The 23,656-nt window shown below is 43.5% G+C and overlaps 2 protein-coding genes across 2 annotated transcripts; one reads left to right on the top strand and one right to left on the bottom strand.

The window, feature by feature from the left end:
* Positions 1-635: 635 nt before the first annotated feature.
* Positions 636-10,324, top strand: EEF1AKMT1 (EEF1A lysine methyltransferase 1). The gene is made up of 5 exons (XM_058825524.1): positions 636-830; positions 4,368-4,517; positions 5,418-5,500; positions 6,149-6,429; positions 7,552-10,324. Exons 2-5 carry the CDS (start codon positions 4,371-4,373, stop codon positions 7,677-7,679), a joined length of 639 nt encoding a protein of 212 aa, XP_058681507.1. The 5' UTR covers positions 636-830; positions 4,368-4,370; the 3' UTR covers positions 7,680-10,324.
* Positions 10,325-12,220: 1,896 nt separating this feature from the next.
* IL17D (interleukin 17D) lies at positions 12,221-22,293 on the bottom strand. The gene is made up of 3 exons (XM_058799880.1): positions 22,279-22,293; positions 21,881-22,188; positions 12,221-14,178 (listed from the first exon to the last, which is right to left on the bottom strand). Exons 1-3 carry the CDS (start codon positions 22,291-22,293, stop codon positions 13,863-13,865), a joined length of 639 nt encoding a protein of 212 aa, XP_058655863.1. The 3' UTR covers positions 12,221-13,862.
* Between the last annotated feature and the right edge of the window lie 1,363 nt (positions 22,294-23,656).

Genomic DNA, 23,656 nt, shown 5'->3' with positions numbered 1-23,656 from the left:
TTTGTGTGCAAGAAAGGGAGCTCGTTCCAGCCTGCTAATGCTGAATAGAAATGGAAAGCCTGGACAGGAGACTCAGCTGTACAAAACCAGTTTGGGGGCGCTGGGCTGCGGTGCAGGGCAGAACTGGCGGCTCCTGAACACTTTCCGTCTGACTCGAGGGATGCCTGTGCTCTCCGGGTCTGCCAGGCCGGGTGCCGGAGGCTGTCTGGGCCCCCAGCTCTCTCCCGTGCCTCTCCCGTCCCACATCCCGGCACAGACGCCATTCCCCGGCGCGCTCGGGGCCGGGCCGGAGGGGGCGGGCCCGGGAGCTCCGCCAGGCCCGCCGCGGCCAGCAGGGGGCGCGCGGTCCCTGGCCGGAGAGGCACGCGCGCGGCGCGGGGGGCGGGGCCTGGGGCGAGCTGCGCGCGCGCGGAGGGAGCCGGCGTGCGGTGAGTGGCGCGAGGGCCGCGCGCGGGGCGGGAGCGCTGCCCGGGGTCCCCGCGCGTGCCCGCCCGGGACCGCCGTGAGGGCGGCACCACCCCACCCTCACCGCCTGACCCCGCTGCGCCCTGCGGGCCATGGCGGCCGGGGCGCGGAGGGGCTGGCTGGGGTCACCCCCTGCCTCCCACGGGGATTCTGTGTGGCCGCAGAGTGGCCTCGAAGCGATCCACGGGGGAGGGGACAGCAGGAAAGGGCCTTCTCCGGGAACGGTCCGTGTCCCCTCAGCCACGTGTAGGAGGGACCGGTGATCCCGAGCCTGTCCTCCGTAGGACACATCGTAATTTCCTTTTCCTTGAAGTAGCCAGCAGGCCTCCTGACTTCGTTAATCCGTTGAAGTTTCTGCGTATTTGGTAATCCTCTGAGAGCTTCTCTTCTATGAAGTTTCTGTGTGACTGACACATTGTGAAATCCCGGCTTTTGAGGTGTCAGGGCACACGTCCAGACATTTAGTAGCTTTCCAGTCTATCAGATAAGGACTTCTCTACCTCCAGGCAGGTGGTTGCAGCCCCTGCCGGGTGATTTTCATTAGGGTTGCGCACCACTGGCCAGCATTTCTCGGTGTGTGCTGCGAACACCGTGCATGATGAACTGCTTGTCTCAAAGACTGACTTGGGCAGCTTGGAAAAAACACAGACAACTAGATTTAACTCCATTTCATGGTCTCTGTCTTTTGATCAAGGTTACTCTTAGAATAAGATCTTTTCTGAAGTTGCACATGTGCTTTTTATATTCTTGGTAAAAGATCTAAAGGACTAACACTGTCCTCTTCTTCCTCCTTCCCAGCAATGAACAGCATGGCTTTCCAGATGTATTTCTATTCCATAGCTTTTTAGCAGTCTTTCCTAATGTTTTCTTATCACCTGTTCTCCATGTGGTCATAACTGCAGGTGAAATGAATGTACTGAGGACCAAAGACTGATAATTTTTCCATACTGTTTCTTTTGAGTATTTTTCTTCTCTGTTTCAGAATTTGGCTGTATAAAAATAGGCTTTCATACATGACCAACAGAAACTATTGTTAAATACATGCAACATTTTTGTGTGGACTAGGCCTTGAAGTCTCCTGTGCTGCTCTTATCTCTCTTAATTTAATTTTTGTTTTCTTTGGAGAGCTTTCACTCTGTAGTGATGACGTTTGCCTGAACAGTGCATCAGCTAGTAAGAGAGAGGTTGAGCTGTGCACAGGGGAAGGGATAAGGAGGCTGCAGGGACCTCCAACCCCTTCATCCCACCTGCTGCACTGCAGGCCACAGGCTGTAATTCATCTCTCATTTTTCCTGTTTTGTGGGTAGATCTGGCCCTTTAGGGACCAGTAGCATTCACATTTGCCATTTTACCCTATGAACACAAATTTCCCATTTTACCCTGCCTGTTCCTGTTCCACTCTATCTGAGGGAGCTTACCTCCTTTTCTGGTGTTTTCCTTCAGGTGACCTTTAACTTCACCATGAGTCTTATTTTCCAAACCTTATGCAGTGTTCTTGAGCTGTTCTTGGATATCTGATTTCCCCCTGCGTGGCTTCCAGAGAGCATCTCTGTGAGGACAGAGCGTGGTCTGCGTGTGGAAGGACCCAGGGCCTGGGGCAAGCTGGGATTGCTCAGCTGGAGCCTCAGGGGCCTTGGGAATTAAGAGTGTAAAGATTCCCGAAGTGCCAGAGGCACTGTGGGCTTCTTCCCATCCTCCCGTGGAACTTTCAGGGTTGCTTCTGGACTTGAGAGCAGTGAACTTAATGGAAGAGATAATGAAGGGATGTCAAACAGTAGAACTGTCTCCCTTGAAGGAATTTCCAAGTCTTGTACTCATAAACTCACTTTAAGGGTTTTCTGATGTAGTTCTTAAGCATGAGAATGTCTTCATGCTAATAACTTGAGTCAGTATATACATTCAGAAAAATATATTGAATTTTGGAGGCATTTATAATAGCTGTATGTAATATTTGTACCATATGTTCTGAGTTACCTCTCCTTGCAACACCTCACGGTTAATTACTTCTTGGTTCCTAAGGCTTTTAATTTACAAACCAAAAGGAGGAGTTTAAAAAAATCAACTTAAAATTATTAATAGATAAAAGATGTCTATGGCAGTATGCCTTTTTATGTTCTGAAACAATGGCAAATTCTTCAGCAGTAACTTCATCTGTGAGGGTTTCGATTCATGGGCATCGATTTAGGCTTTGCAAATGCCAGTATGGGCTCACTGAACAGAAAATCAAAAAATTTCAACTTTTGATTTAAAAAATGAAGCTTTCCACCTGTTTCAGTTTCTTAGAGTAAAAGTATCGTTGTGTTCTTGCTTAGGGGGTAATAGCAGACCAGATTACTGTATGTATCATTCAGTTAATTAAAAAGCTGTTGTGAGTTAAGGAGTGATTCTAAATTTCTATGATGTCCTAACAAAAATAAATTGTGGTATAGGACCTAAAATGGGTCATAGTGTTGTGTATTTTTGGAGCATTGTGGCTAGAAACTGTGTTATCTGTCTGGATATACATACAGTCATTTCTGTAATAAATACTTTAAATAATACATAATTTAATAATGTAAATAGTCTTAAAGCCTGTTAAGTCTTAAAGTCTAAAAGTCTTAAGTCTGTTTTGTTCAATGAAGAACTAGGGGGAAAAAAATTTGGTTTTACTAAGTAGCTTGACTCTGGAATTGTCTTGCATGAGGCTGATCTTTGGGCTGTGAGCAATTCCCCGTTTGGCCAGCCTGGCCTGAGAATCCAGCAAGCCAATAAATGATTCTCTGGAAAAGGCAGGTTTTGCAGATAAGGGCTTTCCTTAGGTGTGTACTATGTCAGAGGAATGGCAGAGTTATCTCCCAGTGCCAGGGTAAGGTACCATTTTTCCAGCAAGCAGGAGGAAGCTGTTTTGAGGAAACTTCATCTTGAAAGCTCTGTTAGAGCAGAAGGAAGGGTGGAAGGGGAGGAGACTGCCAGTTCTGGAGCTCTGCTTGTCATTCAGGGAATGAGGAGAAGAGCCGTGAGCAGCTCCCCTTGAAATGACTCAAAATGTTCACTCACTGTTCAGGTGAGTTCTCGGTGACTTCTGCATAATGCAGGCGTATCCCTGTCTGCATGTCCAGGCTCTGTTAAAGGCGTTGCTCGTGTGCCGATCCTTAGGCTGGATGCAGGGAAGGTGGTTTATTGAGATAAGATCTTTCTCCGTTTTCCCCAGTTCTTTTCACGTGCTGAGTCCTTTCCGGCACCTCCGTTCCACGCGGTGGCGCCGTTCCCGGGGAGAGGCGGCTGTGCTGCCTGGGGCAGAGGGCTCGGGGATGCTGCCTGGCAGAACCCGCTCCGGGAGCTTTCTGAAATGGCTGTACTTGACCATTGGTACATACCGCGTCTTCTTGGCGCTTCTTGGCTGCCTTTTTTTTTTTCCTTTGTAGGTTTTTTTTCCATTTAGAGGAATCTTTTTATGGCATGGAGGTTAAAACCAGGTGATGCTGAGCTAGAATGCTAGTTTACTTCATTTGGAGTAAAAATTATGTGGCTTTTGAACATGGGAAGGAATGACCAATAGCTATCATTATTTCTAGGAAGGAAGGGAATAATTTCTATAGGATTTTCCAGATCCACAGGAAATCAAAAGCTCTAATGTCAACTTCCCTGTAAGAACATAAGCCAAATCCATGTTGTATAGAAAGGGAACAGTGTTGCTGCTCTTCCTGAATTCTCTGTGGAAACTTGTTATTTCCAATTGGCCTCTCACTGATTTAAGACCACTTCAGTAGAAGGAATAAGTTTTCTTTTGTTAGGAGGTTTTCCTAGTTAGCTGCATTCTTGTTGGAAGTTGTTTAACCTCACAAGATTATGCTGTTTGTAAAAACATTCACAATTGAAATGGGTTAATTCAAATAATTTCTTTTTTCTTGTTGACATCTAAGAAAATGGACGATGATGATGACATTCCCCAGCTTTCATCCCATACATTGGCTGCCCTCCAGGAGTTCTATTTGGAACAGCAGCAGAGAGAGGGCATGAAGACCTCCCAAGGGTTTAATCAATATTCCATTGGCTCAATAGAAGAAGACTGGGTAAGAAACTATAAATTTCAGTGAGTGAAGCACAGAGAGAGGAGTAGCCCTGACCGAGTTTCTTTTGTGGCTGGATAATGAAATGGAATTAAAAGGGGAACACTCAAGATGTTGCTATTCATGGATGGCAACACTGTAGGGAGATTTGCTTAATATTAAATCTGGATGTAGTTGTTTGCTCCACATGTGCATGGGGGGTACAAACTGAAAATACATGGAGAGGGAATAAAGCTGCTAACAGAAACATCTGTCCCTTCTGGAAAGAAAAAAAAAAAAGCAACTCCAGCCTGGCCTGTGATAGCAGTAAAGACTCTTCCCTGAGTCTGAGACAAACGTAGTGTAACAAGACCAAGTGATCTTTCCTTTCACTTTTTTTTTGTGTGTGTGTTTTATTTCTTTATTTTTATGGATGGCTGTTTTGCTACTTCTTTTTATTTGTGACAGACTGATTTCTGATTTGTCTCTGGGTTGGGCTTTTTTGGTCTTCCTTTTTCTGATCGTTCTGATTTAGTTTTCTTATCCTTTTCTTTCTTCCCATACTGTCACTTTTCAAGGGCCTTTTTCCTCGTCTGCTGAAGGAACTCAATTTCAGAGCACATAAATAATGTGCATCTGCACATTGGCTTTGAAATACCCAGTCAGTGGTTTGGATTTCTTGGTTTTCCTGATACTGCAGTTCATGTTTTGGAAACAGAGAGTGTAAGGTACCTGCTGCATATCACTAGATTGCAGAAGTAGGAAGGCTGTCAGGAAAACAGCCACCTTTCCAGCTTTACAGGTTGTGAACTGAGAAGTTGCTGTGGATTGTGGTTTTCTTGAGTTATGACTCACCACACATAACTCTGCATAGCACAGCCAGAAGATTTGATGTTGTTTGTAACTGTGCATTATCTTTCTCAGCAACTGAGCCAGTTTTGGTACAGTGATGAAACCGCATCATGCCTGGCTAAGGAAGCAGTTCTGGCAGCTGGAAAAGGTGGCAGGTAGGTTTAATAATTGTGTTGTAGATTTAACATGTCTTCTCTGCAAATATTTTGTCTCTGCTATGTTGACAAGAGCATGCAGTTTAATTCATTACTCATTGTACTTCAGTTTTGTACAACTGAGATACTGCAGAACTGCTTTGATGTTATTTAGTTAATAGTTTATACTGATCTTCCTCTTTGTCATTTTATTGAATGTTGTAGGCTGTGCCTTATGAAAGTTTACTATGAATCTTTGTAATTTTTTGAGAAATACAAAGTGCTTCAGAGCACACTATTGACTTATAATTAGTTTTTATGTTTCCGTAGAACAGATGGAAAAAACTTGGTTTTCTTCCTACTTCTATAAACAGTAATTTTTCATTTTTGAGTGTACTTCCTTGCTTTTCTGAAACAAAACTTTCTCTGTAGTTTAACTTAAGATCTTTGTGTAGCATGGGGTTGAACAGGTAATGACTTGCATACTTAAAACTTTGTTACTATGATAATTTATTGTTAGAATGGAGGAACAATACTTTATATTTTAGGGACTAATATTTAAAATGTTTTCCCAAAGCCTCTCTGAAGACTGCTGAGAAGATTGTAGAGTTTTGTTGCTGTTGTTTGCCTTTTAAAATTTCAATTTTAAGTTATTGTGTGTTTTTTCAGGATAGCATGTGTTAGTGCACCGAGTGTGTACCAGAAACTGAAAGAACAGGATGGTGAGGATTTTTCTGTGTGTATATTGGAGTATGACAGAAGGTTTTCTGTGTATGGAGAAGAGTTTATCTTCTATGATTACAACCACCCTTTGGACTTACCTGAAAATCTCCTGCCACACAGTTTTGACATCGTAATAGCAGATCCACCCTATCTGTCTGAGGAATGTCTTCAAAAGACTACAGAGACCATCAAATACCTGACAAAAGGAAAGATTCTGCTTTGCACAGGTATAACTAAAAAAAATATTAGGTCCCTTTAAGTAGCTTTTTTCTCTCTTTCTAATCACAAACTTAGATCAGACAAATGTAACTCAATAATGCTGAATTATCATCAGTTTAAGGAGGAATATGTGTCCTAAGCCTTTTATTTGAGTTCAACCTTTATTTTAAACAGAAGTGGGTTTCAATAGTTCAAGTCAGTACTTTTTTCCTGTAGCATTATGAATTTTACTAAATTTTTGAAGAATTATAAGATCATCCAGGAAAATTCCAGAAATATAATTTTTCTTTTAGAAGGGCCACTCTCTATAATTGCAGTGATTGAAGTGTGGGAATGGCAAACATAGGTGCAACTTACTGTTTATGTCTTAGGCACTGAAATACAGCAGAAGGAATTAAAAAGCAGTGATAAAGGCAGAAACCAGATAACTAGATATCTGTACATGTGGGTCCTTCTTTAGGAAGGTGCACTTGCTGTTTGAGAATTGATGTGTGTCTGCCCAAGTCATGGCTTTTCTTAAACTGTTTTGTTATTACTGTATTGTTATCTGTAGACATCCAGGAAACCTTTCCAAAAAGCAAAGGTCAAAACCTCTCTGTATGTACAATTTGAGGGAAGGCAACCAAGCAGGCAAAATAAAGGAAATTAAAATAACGTGGCCATGGAAAGCCTGCTCCTTGACGTTTTTCCCTAGAATGGATAGGTGGTCCTTCAGTTTACTGCTCAAAGCAGTGATTTCTCAGTGTGTAGCTGCAGATATCACTTCATGGTTTATATAAGTGAAAGAGTAGATGTAATCTGTTTGCATTTCCCACGGCTCCCTACCATTTAACTTCCTTGGAATGTAGCAAGAAGACTGAGTTCAAGTTTGGTTTCTGTAAAAATGGCACTGATACCTTCTACTTATTTTTAATAAATTTCTTGGACATTCATTTCTTTGGGATGTCTTCCATTCTTCTAGATTTACTTTAAGTTTCCCAACAGATTCTGTTGTTAAGGAAGGATGAGAGTGTAGTTGCTTTAAGCCTGCCTTCCTTAAAATACACCAGGCTCTCTAAGTATGCATTTGGGAGGAGCTATTAAAAAAGTTCAAACATTCTGTTACTGTTTTTTCTTTATTTTTGCTGCAGGTGCAGTCATGGAGGAACAGGCAGCAAAGCATCTGGGTGTGAAGATGTGCAAGTTTATTCCAAAACACTCACGAAATTTAGCCAATGAATTTCGATGCTATGTGAACTATGCTTCTGGACTGGACTAATTCTCCTAAGATTATCTACAAATCTACAGCTTTTTCAGTCAAGCTTCTTTCTGTTTGCTGTCAGTTATGCCACATTTCTGAGGGCTGACATAGTCAGCTCTGAGTACTGTTCTCTGGCATAGCTGGAATCAACAGAGTATGATAGCGTCTCTCTTTTAAATGAGTAAGCATTTGCAGTTACTGTGTTTTGTATTAGGTAAATGCAGGTGCTGGATAATGGGAACTTCTTTGTTAGACTTTAATTCTAACTGGTAGCTTTTACTATATGAGGACACGTCAGTGACCTCTTTGAAGTGAATTTAGCTTATAACAACACATAGGTGTTTGCCTTGCAGGCATGAGAATCGTCATTGCCAAAGAATGTGATGCTTCTGTAGTAGTGTGACGCACACATGTCCTTTAAATCTTGAATCACAATGGCTCTGATTAAATATAATGCCTGCTTTTTAATAATTTCAGTATCAAACTAAAGAGGATCTACAGGTATGTCAAGTTACAAGAATGGGTACGAATTTTTTTCCCAGTTGCCTGATTTTATCTTTTTCTCCTGTTCCACAGACAGCAGCAGAGCAGTAGAATAGAAGCATCTTAAAAATCATTGAATCTTACAAGGCCACTGAAGAATAATATATTGATAAACTTGCACTGTTTCAAATGGAAAAATGTTAGATTTTATATTCAAGGATTGGTTTGTATTTCAGTCAAAATAGGTAATACATTGGAAAGGCTTTGCTTTGCATAAGTAGAGATTTTTGATAACTGGGAATTTTGAAGCCACTTTTGACTAGCCTTTTGACTACAGTACTGAAGTATTTTTGGGTGGAGATTAGTTCATAAATTTCAAAACACTCAACACTTTTATAATCTCTAAAAACACTCTACAAAACACAAGCACTTGTCTTTGTATGTCATACCATATAAAAGTTAACAGAAATGCTGCATCTACAAGACAAATCATATAAAATCAAGTACTAAATTTATTTGTGGTGGGAATAAGCCTAATTAAGCTTGTGAGATGAGACTTTTTATAAGGCAGTGATAATACTCATGTTTCTGCTGTTTGGATGCAGAATTTCCCATCTGGTGGAGTAAACAGCTGAGCAAGAATAATGTAGATGGATTCTAATCCTCTCTCAGTGCTCAGAGAATGGTGTTGTCTGAGCTGAACACAAAAGTGGTCCATAAACACCACCCAATGCACTCTAGCTCTCCTCCCCATTTTCCAAGAGATCTGTTTGCTTCCTAAGGCTTTTCCCTCCTCACATTTTATACCTGCTGCTTGTTCCCTGCATGCAGTGTTCCTGGGCTCCATGGTAACATTTTTCTCCCTCTTGCACACGCCTTGGTTTCTGTCAGGCTGGTCACAGGTGTTGTTAAAACAGGGGAAGTGCAGGAGGGAAATGCTCGCAGGGAGAACAGGCACCGGCCTCTCCTTTCTGCTGTGTGAGCCAGGGCCCATACAGTCTTGCCTTTCAAAGCAGATGCCATCCTTGCTGCTGAGCCAGAATTCCCCTGAAAATGACTGTCCCCAGGTGAAATACACCTGGGTTTAGTTATTTTCTGGGAGGCTACATCATCACTTTCATGTGGCCAGTTTGAAAATAAAGCAAACCAGAATGGTAACTGCGTAGCTCTTGGCACTAACCTGTACTTTAAACTGGTTCATTACCTCAGTGTCTTGCACACCCAGCAGATGGAGATAATGAAGTAACTCATGAAACTTTGTTTTTAACTGCATAGAGGCTTCAAGTGGGACAGGTATGATTTCCAGAAGGAATGATACTGTTCCCCTGCTGTTCCCCTAAATTAGAATCTGCTGTTCAAATCGAAGCCTCACCTATTTTGCTGTTTTATTTGCTTCATTTTGGTAAATGTGTATTATTGGGCTCTCCATAGCAGAGTTAAAAGTCAGCTTCACTAATTTCATCAGAGATATTTCTTAAAAAGATAAAAGTGCACCGCTCAGTTGTACCAAGAAGTTCACTTCCAAGAAAATCACTGCTGCTTCTCACATGTAGGTCAGACTGCTTGAAAAGGGGCACTCTGAAGTTGCACAGTTACGGAACTGAGGATGCGTGGAAATCTGTGCAGATGCACTCAACAGAGCAGCCCGTTGTCCACCAGCCTCCCTCTTAAAAGCCTGGGGACTGCAGGCAGCTGCCCAGGCAGAGCTTGACTAGTGGCATTTACAGCCTTCATCAGTGATGGGAGGTAAACTATTTTTGTCTTACCTGATTCCAAGGAAGTAGCTGTTTCTGAGAAGGGTACAAGTCACAAAAATCCATAGTGAATTTGTGTTTTGTGCCGGTATGGTAACTTTAAGAAATAGTACATGACAGCAAAACCCTCTTTTCTTCTGTAACAGGATTGTGAATAAAAATGTCAGTGTCAAGTAGTGACTGACTACTGGGGGTGTCTCATGGATGGATTTCCTGTTGGAACAGACTGTGGTGAAGTGTCAGCACCGTGCTGCTTTTCCAGTGGCATGCATGACTGTGCTACAGCCTTATGTGCTACATAACTCTTTAACTACCCTAGCCCAGACAGTTATGGCTGTTCCCTCATGCCAGCTGGATTAATGGGTGTTTATACTTTCTGAGCACATCACAGCCTTTTTCCCTTTTCCTCCTGCTGCTTTCATGTTCATGTTCCCCACGCAATTCCATGTTTATGTGTAGCTGTAGATCTTCACCCATTCAGACAGACACCTTCAGGTGATGACTGGCAAGTAAACCCAAACTAGCATCTCAGGCTTTCCTCAGCCTGCCTGAATGATAGGAATTTTCCAAACTACCTTAAGCGATACTACAGACAAGAAAATAATCTCATTACCAAGGATATTGTTCTGTGTTTTGTGGCTCCTAATGTATTCCAGGGACAACCTTGTTGAAGGAAGAGATTTTCCTGGCAAAACAAAAAAATTTCTCAAATCAGCTGCAGCTGCCAAATAGTTCTAGCTTTGAATTGTTTGCATTTATTGGGCCTGGAGTCGGTTCAGTGAGGCATTTCATGTCTTCCTTCTGTCAACAGTTTGTGAAGCCTTGAAGCAACTCCAATGAACACTCCCTCCCCCATGCAAATTAAAGGCAAGGCTGTGGCAGCTGTAACCAGAGGGCTGGAAGCTGGAAAATGTCACACCACATTTGAAATGAAACTGATATAAATCCATGATGTGATGACCTTGTAAAAAAAAACCAATTCCAAACAAATGCAAACTACATTTAACACTCAACCTTTCCCACATGAGTAATGTGGAGAGAAAGGATATGTGGAAGGATATTTTGAAGGCCAGTAAGTGTTTGTGTAGCTAATAGCTCTTGATGTTAAGTATTAACAAACAGTTGCTCACTAACAAAATATCAAACAGTTGCTCGTGCTGAAACATAAACAGCTTTTAAGAAACACCTAACTGGAAAGCTGAATCAGGAAGCAAATTGGCTCAGCTAAAAAGTCTGTCACAGAGGAAAAGGAGAATTAAGAAGGGAAAATGTGCTTCAGAACAGAACAGCATAAAGATGCCTGAACCATGGAAGCTTGCTGCTCTTGCTGCAGTGTGATGAGAAGGAGGTCACCAACACAAGCCCTCCATTGATCCATGGAGGTTTTGCAGTTCTCAAGTACCTTCAATCATTCACTTTCTGAAGGTCTCTATAAGCTAAAGCATCTACTTTTCTGGAGTGGAGAAACGGATTATGTTCCATTTATCTGATTTTAGCTTGCACCTCTCAGGAATTCCCCGAACATGCTCCAGTTACTTGAAAACCTCAAAATTACTCCATAATTTATGTCTGGAGGACAAGAGAGTTGCAATAAAAAAAAGAGATTTTTTTTTTCTCCACATAATGCAAATATATATCCATGTTCTCTAATAACTAATTTGTTGCAGACAAATTTGTATAACAAAAGTGCAGACAATGAGTTCTGCTGGAGGGCAGTGTTTGGCCAGACTTAGCTGGTAGCCCCTCTGGGTATCTACTAAATATTAAGTGCTGCATGGTTGGACATTTTGCTGTTGTTTGGGGTCATTTTATTGCCTCTTAGGGTGAAGTCTTTGCTTTCTATGCTGTGGAGTCTGAAGGTTCAACTTCACGCTGCCTTAAGTGTACATATGGAGAAAACCTCACAATCTAATGGTGAAGCTGGAAGGGTTCAGGCTACTGAGACATCACCTAGAGTAGTGTTTCTACAGTTTTGTGGGTCAGCCTCCCTTTTGAGCCCCTCTGATTACCATTTCCCTCTGCTCAGAGGGTGAGAAGTTCCTCCACATTAGAAGGAAGAAAAAGAGGTTGTAACTGCTGCAAGTATTTTCATTCTCTGGGGAAAAGGTAACTAACTACCTATAATTGCTGGCAGCAGCCAGGCAATTGGCTGTTGTCTGAGTAGTATAAACATTTTATGAGCATCTCTGAACTCAGAATCCCTTTGAGAATCCCCTTGAGATAGAAGCATCACAATTGGAGGAAACACAGATCTAAAGACAAGGAAAATTGAGGAAAAGCATCTGCACAAAAAACACAGCTACAACCTTCAATCTGGCATTGTGATGGGAATCTTTATTTGTTTCTGGAGTTCTTAAAGTTATTTTAGGCTTTGTAAGAGGTTTCACAGATTGCGCTATAAAAATATTGTTATATCTCTAGACTGAGTCAGAGAGAGCACAATCAATAATGATGGAGTTATCCTATGACTTTCATTCTGTCTTCAACTTGTTGGTTGTGATTAGCTCATAGTCTTTCCATTCTTCATCCACTCCAAAGAAGAGTGTGTTTATGTAGTGTAGGGGCTTTTTCTGCTATGAATTAAGGCAAATTTCAAGATTCATGATGTAGCAGACACATTGCTGCATATGATGTTCATTCTGTAAAGATATTGCAGTCATGATCCTTCATCTGTAAAAGAAATTCTCTGCTGTGCATTCAGAGGTTTATCTGTTTTGGTGAGTGTGGCCCTCTGAGGAATTACATTTGTGCAAGGCATGCCTGGTCATTCCTGATTCTCATTCATTAGGCTGAGTCAACTTCAGTCTCTTGTTCTGGAAATGCAAGTTTTTGTGTATGCAGGGTTTCTGGTGAGAGCCTGCCACCAAGTTCCATCAGCAGTAGGCTGCACAGATGGAAGGCTGCCTAGTCAGCTTTTGCAGGTGGTGATCATCTGTTACATGTAGCATAAGGAGAAATGAGTAATTGTAAAAATCAGTTGGATTTAACAACTTTGGGTTGGCTGGGACTCAACTCAATGACCTCTTGTAGGATCTGGAAGTTAGGACCTAGCCTGCTTACTCACCTGCAGCACACCTGGGGCGAAGCTGATCCTTGGTACTTACTTTTTAATGGGGAATCCCCTCTCCTAAAATGAGAAAGGTTTTGGCCTTTCAGCTGCATGGAACACAGTTTTATCACAAGAAAGTTAAGCAGTCAGTGATGGATGAAGTCAAATACAGAATTCTTGGGACACAAACTGTGTTTTTCCTAATTGATATTTTCTTTGTAATTAGACATAGTCCACATAAAGAAAGTCTGCTGCATTTTTACAGTATTCTAGCATGTTTTTTCTCAACACCTTTGTACCCTTAGCAATTTGGCAAGTTTAAAAATAGCAAGCACATAGAATATTGCTTCATGAATGACTCCAACTCAGCAAAGGTTTCCTTGCTGTAGTGTATAAATTAGCCAAAGAGGTAACAGCTCAGAGGCAAAGCTTGGAGCTTATGGAATATAAAGGGAGGCTCTCCCAGCTGGAGAAATTATCCTTTTAACTGCTGATTTGTCACGTGTAGGGCAGCTGTGTGATTTTTATACAAGTGTACTTAAAAGAATATAAGGGATTCCTCAAAAATATCTACAACCAGTAGCCTGCTATAGTAATAGCCACCATGTCTTACAGTTACATCATCTTATAACATTTGCTGTGAATAAGCAAAGATAAAATTCTGTTCTTCTCTAAGGGAAAAGAAAAGCTACTTTGGAGTTTGAAATAATGAACTAAACAAGATTACATGAGCTAAAGAAATAGAATTAATTGCCATCTCTAATGATCTGAGTGACTGGACTTTCCATCCTATATCTGAAATAACTAAGCAGAAAAGATGGTGAGTGAGTGTGTTTGCTGCTGCAGTGCAGTTTCCTGAGGTGATGAGGTTGATGATGTGAGGCCAGTACTGAAACATGACTTTTAATCCATTCTTCATTCCGATGAGGGCTTGTTCTGGCCCACCAGCAACTTCACTGCTTGCTTATCGATGCTGGAATTGAGGCTCTCTGCCTCCTTTTCCTGCTCGGGGACGCAGGTGCAGCCCACGGGGATGGTGATGTAATCCTCGGTGTAGACGTAGCGGCCGCCGGCGCAGGCGGGCGTGCGGCGCAGGATGACGGTGGGCATGAACACCGGCGTGCTGCGGAACTGCAGGCTCTCCTCGCCAAAGAGCCCCATCAGGCAGCCTTTGCACAGGCAGTAGGCTTCGGGAATGTACTTGGGGTATCTCGTGGGGTCATAGGAGATCCTAGGGGGAAGCAAGTAAAGATTCATTAGTACCTCTACAACATATATATTCATCTGGAATTATATCATCTTACATATTATTATAATTATTATAGCATTATAATGATTATATCATGGGTTTTTTGTCTTCGCCAGGAAAAATAGCTGTAGCTATTGCTGTCTGGCTTCTAATTTGTAAGGTGTATGTGAAGAAAAAATCATGAACAGGTTACAGAACTGATTAGGTCCTACAGTGCACATGGAAGTGTCTGGCTTTCTGAATTGTGAGATTCAAGGGTCTAAACAGAATGAGTTTTGCATTTTGGACCAAATGGGTAAACAGAGCATTAAAAAGGACACTTGGGCATTTCTAAACTTTTTATCTGCCTTGAGTTCTTCAAAAACTGGTACAAATCCTTGTTAACATTATTATTGTTAAAGCCATGACATGATGTTTTAAAATTTAGTAATTTAAATAAAATTGAATTGTACTATTATTTCTGCAATAGATTTTTCTCCCTAGTATATTTGGGGTCATAAATGTGCATTCCCCTCAAAGCAGAAGTCTGTATTGCTTTTCTAGTTCATGCCTACTGTATCTACCTCTAACCACAGAAGAGCAACATTTTCATGCCCGCACTGAGATAAACTGCAACTTCCTGGGATGAGGCACCCACAGCTTCTCTGGGCAGTGTCTCACCACCCTCACTTCTTAATTCTTCCCAGCATCTGATCTAAACCTGCTGTCTTCCAATTTAATGCCATTATTCCTTGTCCTGTCACTCCATGCCCTCGTGAAGAGTCCTTCTCCAGTTCTCTTGTAGGGCTCTTTTAGATACTGGAAGATTCAGCCTGTCTTTATAGGAGAGGTTCTCCATCTCTTGGAGTGTTTTCATGGCCTTCTCTGGACTCATTCTAACAGGTCCACATCCTTCTTGTGTGTGATCCCAGAGGTGCAGTCCTCCAGCTGGTATCTCTTAATGGATCTTAAAGTGATCTTAAATCTTAATAGATTTAAAGCAATTTCTAAATTGTGTTTCCCAGGGTTGGCAGCACTTCCTCAGGTATCAAAGTGTTCACCTTTTATCTCTTCAGGCTGCCTCTGAGATGAGAAGAGGTTTCAGGTTTGGAAGAGGCAGAACCCTAGGTCTGCCTCAGGCTGTGACAGCAGTCATTGCTAGCCAACAAAATCTGTCCTGGTGAGAGCAGGCAGCCTGGCTCTCCCTCTCACACCCACCCCTGGGTTGACACTGGTGTTTTTCTGGTCACAGGATTGATCAAGGAACTCATTCAGCTGAGGAGTAACTCCATCAGAACCTGGGGTTTGGTCTGTCAGCTGTCTTGCCACAAATGTACACAGAGCTCTCACCAACAAGCCAGAGTGAACAGGCAGCTTAGGCAGGGACAGAGGGAGCTGCCCTTTTCAGGAGTATTGCCAGTTTATCTCTTAAAGGAAATCTGGAATCACAGCTTTTGCCAGACAAAAACTTGACTATCCTGTCATCAAGGAAAATAGATTTTTTAAATTTATATACATACACACACAATTTTAAGAATTTGTTTTTGTCACCAAAAAAAAAAAAATCTGACCAGTTCCCTAATAGCCAGACACCTATGACATTTATGATGTTGCAGATATTTTTTGCAGTGCTTCTCTTTCCCATTTATACTTGCTTATTTTCCCCAGGAAATACCTTCATGTTACAGGATCTCACACCAGTGTGAAATAAAACGTCTGGTAGACGGAAGGGAAGAAAGAAGGGAGCAGGGGAACACAGGCCTTTCTACTGTGATACATTCCCATTTCAGACTCAAGTGTGAGTATTTCAGTGGTGGATTGTTAAACACACCATGTGTCAAGTTATTGGTATTTCCTCTACTGTATTATCTCTAGCACCTGGTTTATGATGTTTCTGAAAGCATGAACATGCTTCTGCATGCAAACACAGGAGGTTTCACTGACAGCAGGAGAACACTGTCACTGGAATCATGGCCTACAACCACCTTTCTCCTCCAGATTCCCACGTGGAAAAAATCACGTATTAATGGGGTGGGTTTTTTGAAAGATGGTGTGGCTGTGGCATGGTTTTCTACTTTCCAAGGGAAAAAATCTCTTACATTACTAAGCTCAATGTTAATACATCATGTGAGGACTGGAACAAATCAGAGAGAATCCAAACTTAGTGATGAATTCAAAATATAGATGTGGTTTTGCATCCAGACCAGAACTTCAAGGCTGAAGCCTGTAAGTAATGCCTCCTGAAATTAGTACCTGAACTCAAATGTCACTAAAATTTGGAGCCATGTACAAGGTTCTGCATCTTCAGCTCAAACCTGTTCAGAAAAGCCGTATAAATAAAACCTCATTTGTGTCTTTCCAGGCAACCCAGACCTGCTTGGGTCAGAGCCACAAAGAAACACCAACATCCTCAAATCATGTTTTAACATCTCCTGGAAGAGGGTAAACATTTTCTATTGGATTAATTAACCAGGTAAAAATGCATGCTCCAAATTCCTGCTATGTCTTTCTTTACACCCAAGAGATGAACGGAGCTGGGAAGAGTGGTGGGGAACCAGAGAAGTGCAGCTTTCCCCTGGTACTGAAGAGTCCCCTGCAGCCTTGTGTCACTTGCTGTGGCACTGCTGCAAACCAGCCAGCCCAGACACTTTGATGAGGATTGCCCATGTCCTGTGAACTCAGGTCACCACTGAAAGGCTGAGTCTGCCCCGCCAGCATTGCTGGCTCTCAAGTGACAGGAGCAGTGAGCTGTGCTGGGCTGCTCTGTTCCATCTGCTGGAACAAGCAGCAGGTTTGTGCTGAGCTGGAGCTGCTAATGAAGTGTGACTCGGCTGCTTTTCCTTCTGACCCTACGAGCGCTTTGAGAGCTCCCAGTGAAAAACAAACTTCCTGCCATTTATGTACTAAGCCTGGAAACTCAAGAGAAAACTTGCTGTCAGAAGTAAAACTCTTGCAGAGACTTAATCTGCCTTCTCCTGTACTGCTACTTTTATATGTAGTATTTTTAATAATATTGTCACTTCGTAATTTCCAAGCTTCTGATTCCACAGGGTGAGATGTTGTGCTGGGGCAAGGAGCCGACTCTTCAGAAAATCACTGCTAGCACTGGGCTAACAGCTGGATGTTATCAAAAGTCCAATAAGCAGATCATCATCCCCTTCCTTCACACTCTGAAATACTTAGAGGATTAAGAGCTAACAGCTTTTTTCCCCCCTTGCCAAGACATTTATTTCCCTATAACAGGTGTTCTTTTGTTCATGTAATGCTTTATTTCATATACAGGCAGCAACATAGGTATTACTACTGTAGAAATAGCCCAATGCTAACTGATTTTCTGAAGAGTTGTACAAATGTGCTCAACTCAAAAAGAATGGCAGCTCTGCATCCCCTTGTATTCTTTCCCTTGGCTGCATCTTTGGGACAGGCACACCGTGCCACATGGTAATGTTAAATCCTGGAAAATGCCTTGGGTAAGCTTCTAGAAAATTACTGGAATATTATTTGAAGGGAAGCCCTCCTGTATGACTTTGTTCAAACACACTGCAGACAAGCTTGGCTTTTACCAGTGAAAAATGACTTGCCTGTATTACTTGTATTAAGAATTTATGTAAATGAGCACTAAACCAAGGATGCTTATAAACTGAAACTGATTTTTGCAAAACAGAAAAAAACAAGCTGGGTAATGTTTTGGAGAGGCACTGGCTAACTTGGCTAACATCATCAGAGCAACACTGACAATAAAAGTTAAATCTTTGTAAATTAACCATTAGTAGATGCAGGATTAGGCCCCAAAGGCAGAAACAAAAGCGACAGAATTTGGAAATTCAGAAACATGGATGACTTCTTGAATACACATAAAGAAATTTTGCTAAACTCACGTAGAAGTGTGTTTGCAAATTAGTTATGATTGTTATTGTAGCCTTAAGACATCAGAAAATAAAAATAGAGCTTATATATACAGCTGGTTAATGAATATCATCTGTGCTCTGCAGCACCATGAGTGGAATCACAAATTAGCACTACCTGTAAAAGTGCTGCTGACTTCAGCAGGATCAGATTTTTCAAGGTTTGCTCTGAGCTTTATGATCAGACCCCACAAAAGTTTAGGCAGACATTTAAAATTAATCCTTTTTGTAATGGCTCTTGTCCATGAACAACTTTTCTGTGCATTTGTGGATCTGTGCTTGTCCTGCTAATGATTCACCATGATTGTGGCTTCTGTAAATGTGAACAAGGGCAGCATCCTGCAGGCCCACCCATTCCATTAATTGTTGTCAAGCAGCTCTGACCCACAGCAGTAGCCAAGTGGCCCATGCCAGGACCTCCTTGTACAAGCAGGCTCCCTGGATTTCATTGACTGTCCATGTAATACTGCTAAATGGACAAGCAACCCCTGGATAGATGTCACAAGCTGGCACACAGTTAGCCAGATGATTTCATGGAAGCATGATTTCAGGGAAGAACTCCTGCTGTAGCTCTGCTTTTTAAAAAATCTGGGTAATTTGTAGCCCAGCTTCCTGAACTGCTGAGCAAATCCAGCGTGCTCAACTGACTTCAGGGAACTTTGCTGTCTCTTTATAGCTCTGCAGAGCAAAGAGTGATTCACGTGATTCAACTCTGTGCCTGAGTTATATACTGATCTCCTGTGGCCACCAGGATGGAATTTCAGTATCAGACACATGAACAAGTATTTTCTCCATAACTTTTGCCTTAAATACTATCTGTTGGTATACCCTGCTAGCATCAGGGTCAGGGACCAGATGGATCTGAGGTGCAATCCATACACAACTCCTGCATCTCTGGTTTGCAGCAAGCCAAAAGTGATGTAAGTCTTGATTTTTGTGTAACCAAATTAAAAGACCAAGTAATGGAAAATAAACAGTAAGCACAGAGCAAAGATAAGCAAAGAAGCCACACAAGGATTATCTGAGCTTTGACCCAGTCAAAGCTAATTCTTCCACACTTAAACAGAATGACAGGCTTGGCATACAGATGATGCAGTAGAGTCAACATTATACACAGTTCTCTAAGTAATATATTTGATTCTTTCTCATAAATGCTGATATGAAAAAATTCCAGTTGACTTGGATTGAACAGTCATGTGAACAGAAGAATTACAAGCAGCAGCGTTAAACAGCTGGGAGCAGGTGTCTGGGGAGATATTCAGGGGAAGGTAAGTAGAGCCAGACTTAATATCTTTATTATTAATGACCTGGAATAGGCAGTATAAACAGTATGTTAATGAAATCTGCAGATGGTAACAATGGGAAATGCTGCAACGCCAGTGAAGAGAGAGAAACAGCATGAGGTATCTCAGGCATTAAAATGCATGTCAAAAAGAAAAAAGAGCCTTTATGCACAGAGCAGGAATGAACTGCACTGTAAGTCTTTAGGTGCAGAAAAGAGCAGGATGTGTGTGAGACACTGGAATGGGACAGGCACCTTGATGCAAATTTCAAGTAATGAAATTCAGCCTTTGAGCAGTTTCCTATCAGGGCATACAAGAGGGGTCTGCCTACAGTGGATTTATTTATGAGCATTCACCACTAGAACAACTTTGGTGATTCAGAAAGCAGTTCAGGAGACAGCAATGAATCTGTGAAGGGGAGCAATTTATGAGGGAAAATAATTAAATGCAAGTAAGCTTGTCGAGAAAGTGCTGTAAGGAAGAGAGCTGTGTGCAGCTCTTCAGATTAACACTCCAGCCATGGAGAAGAAATTGATGGGATTGTATAAATGAAATTGGTTAACCATTGACAAAGCCAAATGGGACATTACTTGCAGTCTTTAATGGAGAGCTGTGTGTCCCTCTCAAATATATGGAGTAACTCTAATAGGATTAAGGAGCTTACAGGGTATCCAGCTGAAGACCACAGAACAAAACAAATATTCATATCTAGCTTCAAAATCTATGAGATAGCAGGTGGCAATAGCTAATGCACTTTAGCAGTCTTATATTTTACACTTTAATTACACATCCTGAGGTATCTGTTGCTGTCTCATTGCATGCCAATGATACAGTAAAAATGCAGTCACAAAAATAAAGCTGTAAATGAGATCTGTTAACTAGACAGAGTGCTCAGCTTCTTTACCCTAGAGAAAACATTTTTCCCTCTGAATAGGATTTTAGATTTTGCTTTTAATGGTGTAATACTTCTTCCCCGCTATCTTTTAAAATTCCTAGCTTGGAGATGTCATTAAGTTACTTGTATGTGAATGGTTAGTGGTCTGTCTGAAAACGCTTGGATGAAAAGTACAGTGGATTTACTTTTGTAAGCCAAGCCCCAAAAAGCAGCTGCTTCTCTGTTAAAAAGTAAGCCTATACAGAGCTCCAACTGAAAATAAATACCTGCCCAACGAGACATAAGGACAAAGGCGCTGTTTTCAAACCAGAGGAAAATTTTTCTGATAGCACTAGTATTTTGCAAAACCACTGTAAAAAATTCCTGAGCCCAATGGTAGGTGTTTTGCTCACTTTGTGCACTCTTAGGTAGCTTAAAAATCCTCAGTTTTCTTAGAGAAAATGTATTGCTAAAAATACTTTGCTTATGAAAGGCTTACTGAGCAAATAAACCATCTTTCTCTCAGTAGGATTACTTCTTACACTAAAAGCGAGCAAAACCCATGCCATAAAATAAATATTTATTGGAGAGCCCAACAAGGAGATAACTGTTTGCTGAATATACAGGAACTGCATCAAAGTGTATACCAGGGATAATGTATAAAAAGTAGCAAGAAAGTCAGTTCCTTTTAAATTTGCACGTTTTAGCTTCCTGTTGTCTGCAGTCCTTTACAGAAAGCTGTAAACAGAACTCAGTCTTATTCAAACCACCAGAAGACTTCATAGTCTTATGAGAATGTGATCACACACTGGGTTTAGTGTACTAGATCAGTGGTTTCCAAGCTTTTCCAGAGCTTCCAATAGAAGTGCAGGCCCTTGTTTTGTGTATTAACCAGCCTCACAACAAATTAACTTTACTTAGTTGTTTTTATGCCCCCTAAAAATAGTCTGCCAGTCCCTCTTTCCACCTCATAGGAAGCAGGTTTGCAAAGCACCGGTTGAAAACACAGGTGTAGAATACTGCTGTACTCAAACCTTGCCTATGGTCCTACAGCAAAGGGGACATGGAGCCCTTGGGACTGTTTGGTAGGTGAGGATATGGCTCTGTTGGTGGGTGACTGGAACACAGACTGTATCTTGAAGTATTTTAGAAACAGCTGAGTGTCTGGAGTCACATTTTTGGGAAAGCATTTGAGCCCCTTTGTGGTTGCTGCATAGTCAAGAGGTGTTTCTTTGGTGGTGGTGGTCCTTTGCTGAGGGTCCACTGATTGATTGTCACATGTGACAATTTGCCCAAGTGACTTTTTGAGGGTGGTCAGTGCTCCCGGGTGGGTGTGGATGTGGGTGTGATTTCCATCTCACGGCTTGCTCCACCTCATTAATTGTTTTTTTTTTGCCCATTAGACATAGCTTGTGCCCTCACACAAGCTGTTTTTACATAATTACCTTCTATCGCCTACTTCTACGTGTGTTTCAGCGCCTTTCCCGGCTGCTGCCCGGTGCCGCGGCCGCCCCTCTCCTCCCGAGCCGCCCCGGCAAAGCCGGCGGAGCCCGGCGCTCCCGGTCCCGCACGGGGACCCCGCCCCGGCTCCCTTCAGCCCCCGGGCCCCCCAGGCGGCCGCACCTCCCTTCCCCCGGAGTCACCTGTATGCCCAGGGCGATGCGCTGCGCAGGTTCACGGGGAGCCGGACTCTCTTGTCGGCGGGCGGCCGTGCCCCGGCGGGGCAGCTGGCGTTGTGCTGGCGGCCGGGAGGCTCGGGCTGCAGGGTGTGGTGGAAGGCGCTGAGCATGCCCGCCGCCAGCCGCCCGTACAGCTGCTCCAGCAGCTCCTCGGGCCGCTCGCCGCAGCTCCGCGTCCGCGCCGGCCGCTGCTTGGGCGCCCTGGCGGCCTCCGGGCGGAGCGGGAGCAGCGCCGCGCAGAGCAGCGCCAGCAGCGCCGCCGGCGCCCGCACCTGCAAGGACGCCGCCGTCAGCGGGGATGGGGACAGCGGGGACACCGCGCCCGCCCGCCCGCCCGCAGCCCCCGGCCCGCAGCCCCTTACCCTGCCTCGCTGCATGGCGCCCGGGCTGCCTCTCCTCCAGGGAGCCGGGGAGAGCGGCGGGCTGCGGCGCCGCGCCGTGCCACTGGCTCTCCCGGCGGAGGAGCTGTTGGAAAAGTGCCCCGCGCCTCACTGCATCTCCCCTGGCCTCGCCTGCCAGGAACATGTTCCGCGGCGCTCAGGCGGCGGCGAGCGCTCGGCGCCGGGCGCGGGCCCGTCCCGCATCCCAGCGCGGCCCCGGGGACACCCCGAGGGCACGGGCGGGCACGGACGGATCCGGGCCCCGGCCCCGCCGCCGCCACCCCGCCGAGCCACCGGGGCTGCCGCCGGGAGCCCCGCTCTCCCTCCCACCGCACCGGCGGCGCGGGCAGGAGCCGCGATGTCCCCAGTGCCAGTGGCACTCTCTGGGCCAGGGCTCGAGACTGAGGCAGAGCCAGGGGGATTTGGCCCAGTCGGAGCCAAAGTATCAAGGTTGATGTGAAAAAATGCGGGGATTTACCGCCGGGGAAGGGACTGCTCTAGCCCGGACTCTCCCAGTCACTTTAGGGCAGTTGGCACTGTCCCTCGTAGTGTATGGGATTTCTGACTTGCCCGATTCCAGGTAGCGCCTTCGGCACCTTTCTCCATCCCAGCTGTGGCGTTTCTCCAGCAGACACAGAGGTGTTGATGTCCAGCATGAAGGCTGGGGCTGATCCTCCCGTTCCTCCTGCCGAGGTGGCCCGGGGCAGACACCCAGGGCAGGGGCACTCTGCTGGCTGCAAGAGAAGCCCCTTCAGAAGAGAAATTTGCATCGTACCTACCTAAAGGAGGTTGAGGTGAGTCTCACCTCCAATGGCCTCTCCACCTATTCTGTACTTTTAAAAACACATGTTGCAATATAATCATGGTCTCTGTGGGTCTCACAACACACAAAAATAAGGATATAAATAGTATTCTGGTTCATAAAAGATGTGGTCCACTGAAGTGGTGTGCATTAAAAACAGACTTTCAGAATCAGAATTCATCACTTGAATCAAATATTTTGTGTCCTCTGATTAAGCCCTGCACATCTATTGAGGCATTAGGATAAGGATAGTTAAATATGAAAATACTGGTTAGGAATAAAGGAAAATGGGATCATAAATCATACAAAGACTGAGAAACCCCAACTTGGTACCACAAAAATACAAGACATCAACTTCACCAAACAGGCTGGATTTGAAACAGAATGGTCTGGCATTCATAAATGTAATGAAGTGACTTGATTTTGTGGTTTCTGCAAAGTCATACAGTTAAATCTAACTATGATTTTTAGTGATTTTGGTGCCATATGCATCACAGATCAGTATCACTTATTAGCAGTATCTTGACCTTTAACAGTGTGGGATTTGAATCAGATTTC

This window comes from Ammospiza caudacuta, chromosome 2 (assembly GCF_027887145.1).
Source record: "Ammospiza caudacuta isolate bAmmCau1 chromosome 2, bAmmCau1.pri, whole genome shotgun sequence".
NCBI lineage: Eukaryota > Metazoa > Chordata > Aves > Passeriformes > Passerellidae > Ammospiza > Ammospiza caudacuta.
The sequence above is the reverse complement of the archived record's forward strand: the minus strand, read 5'-3'. Positions and strand labels throughout refer to the sequence as shown.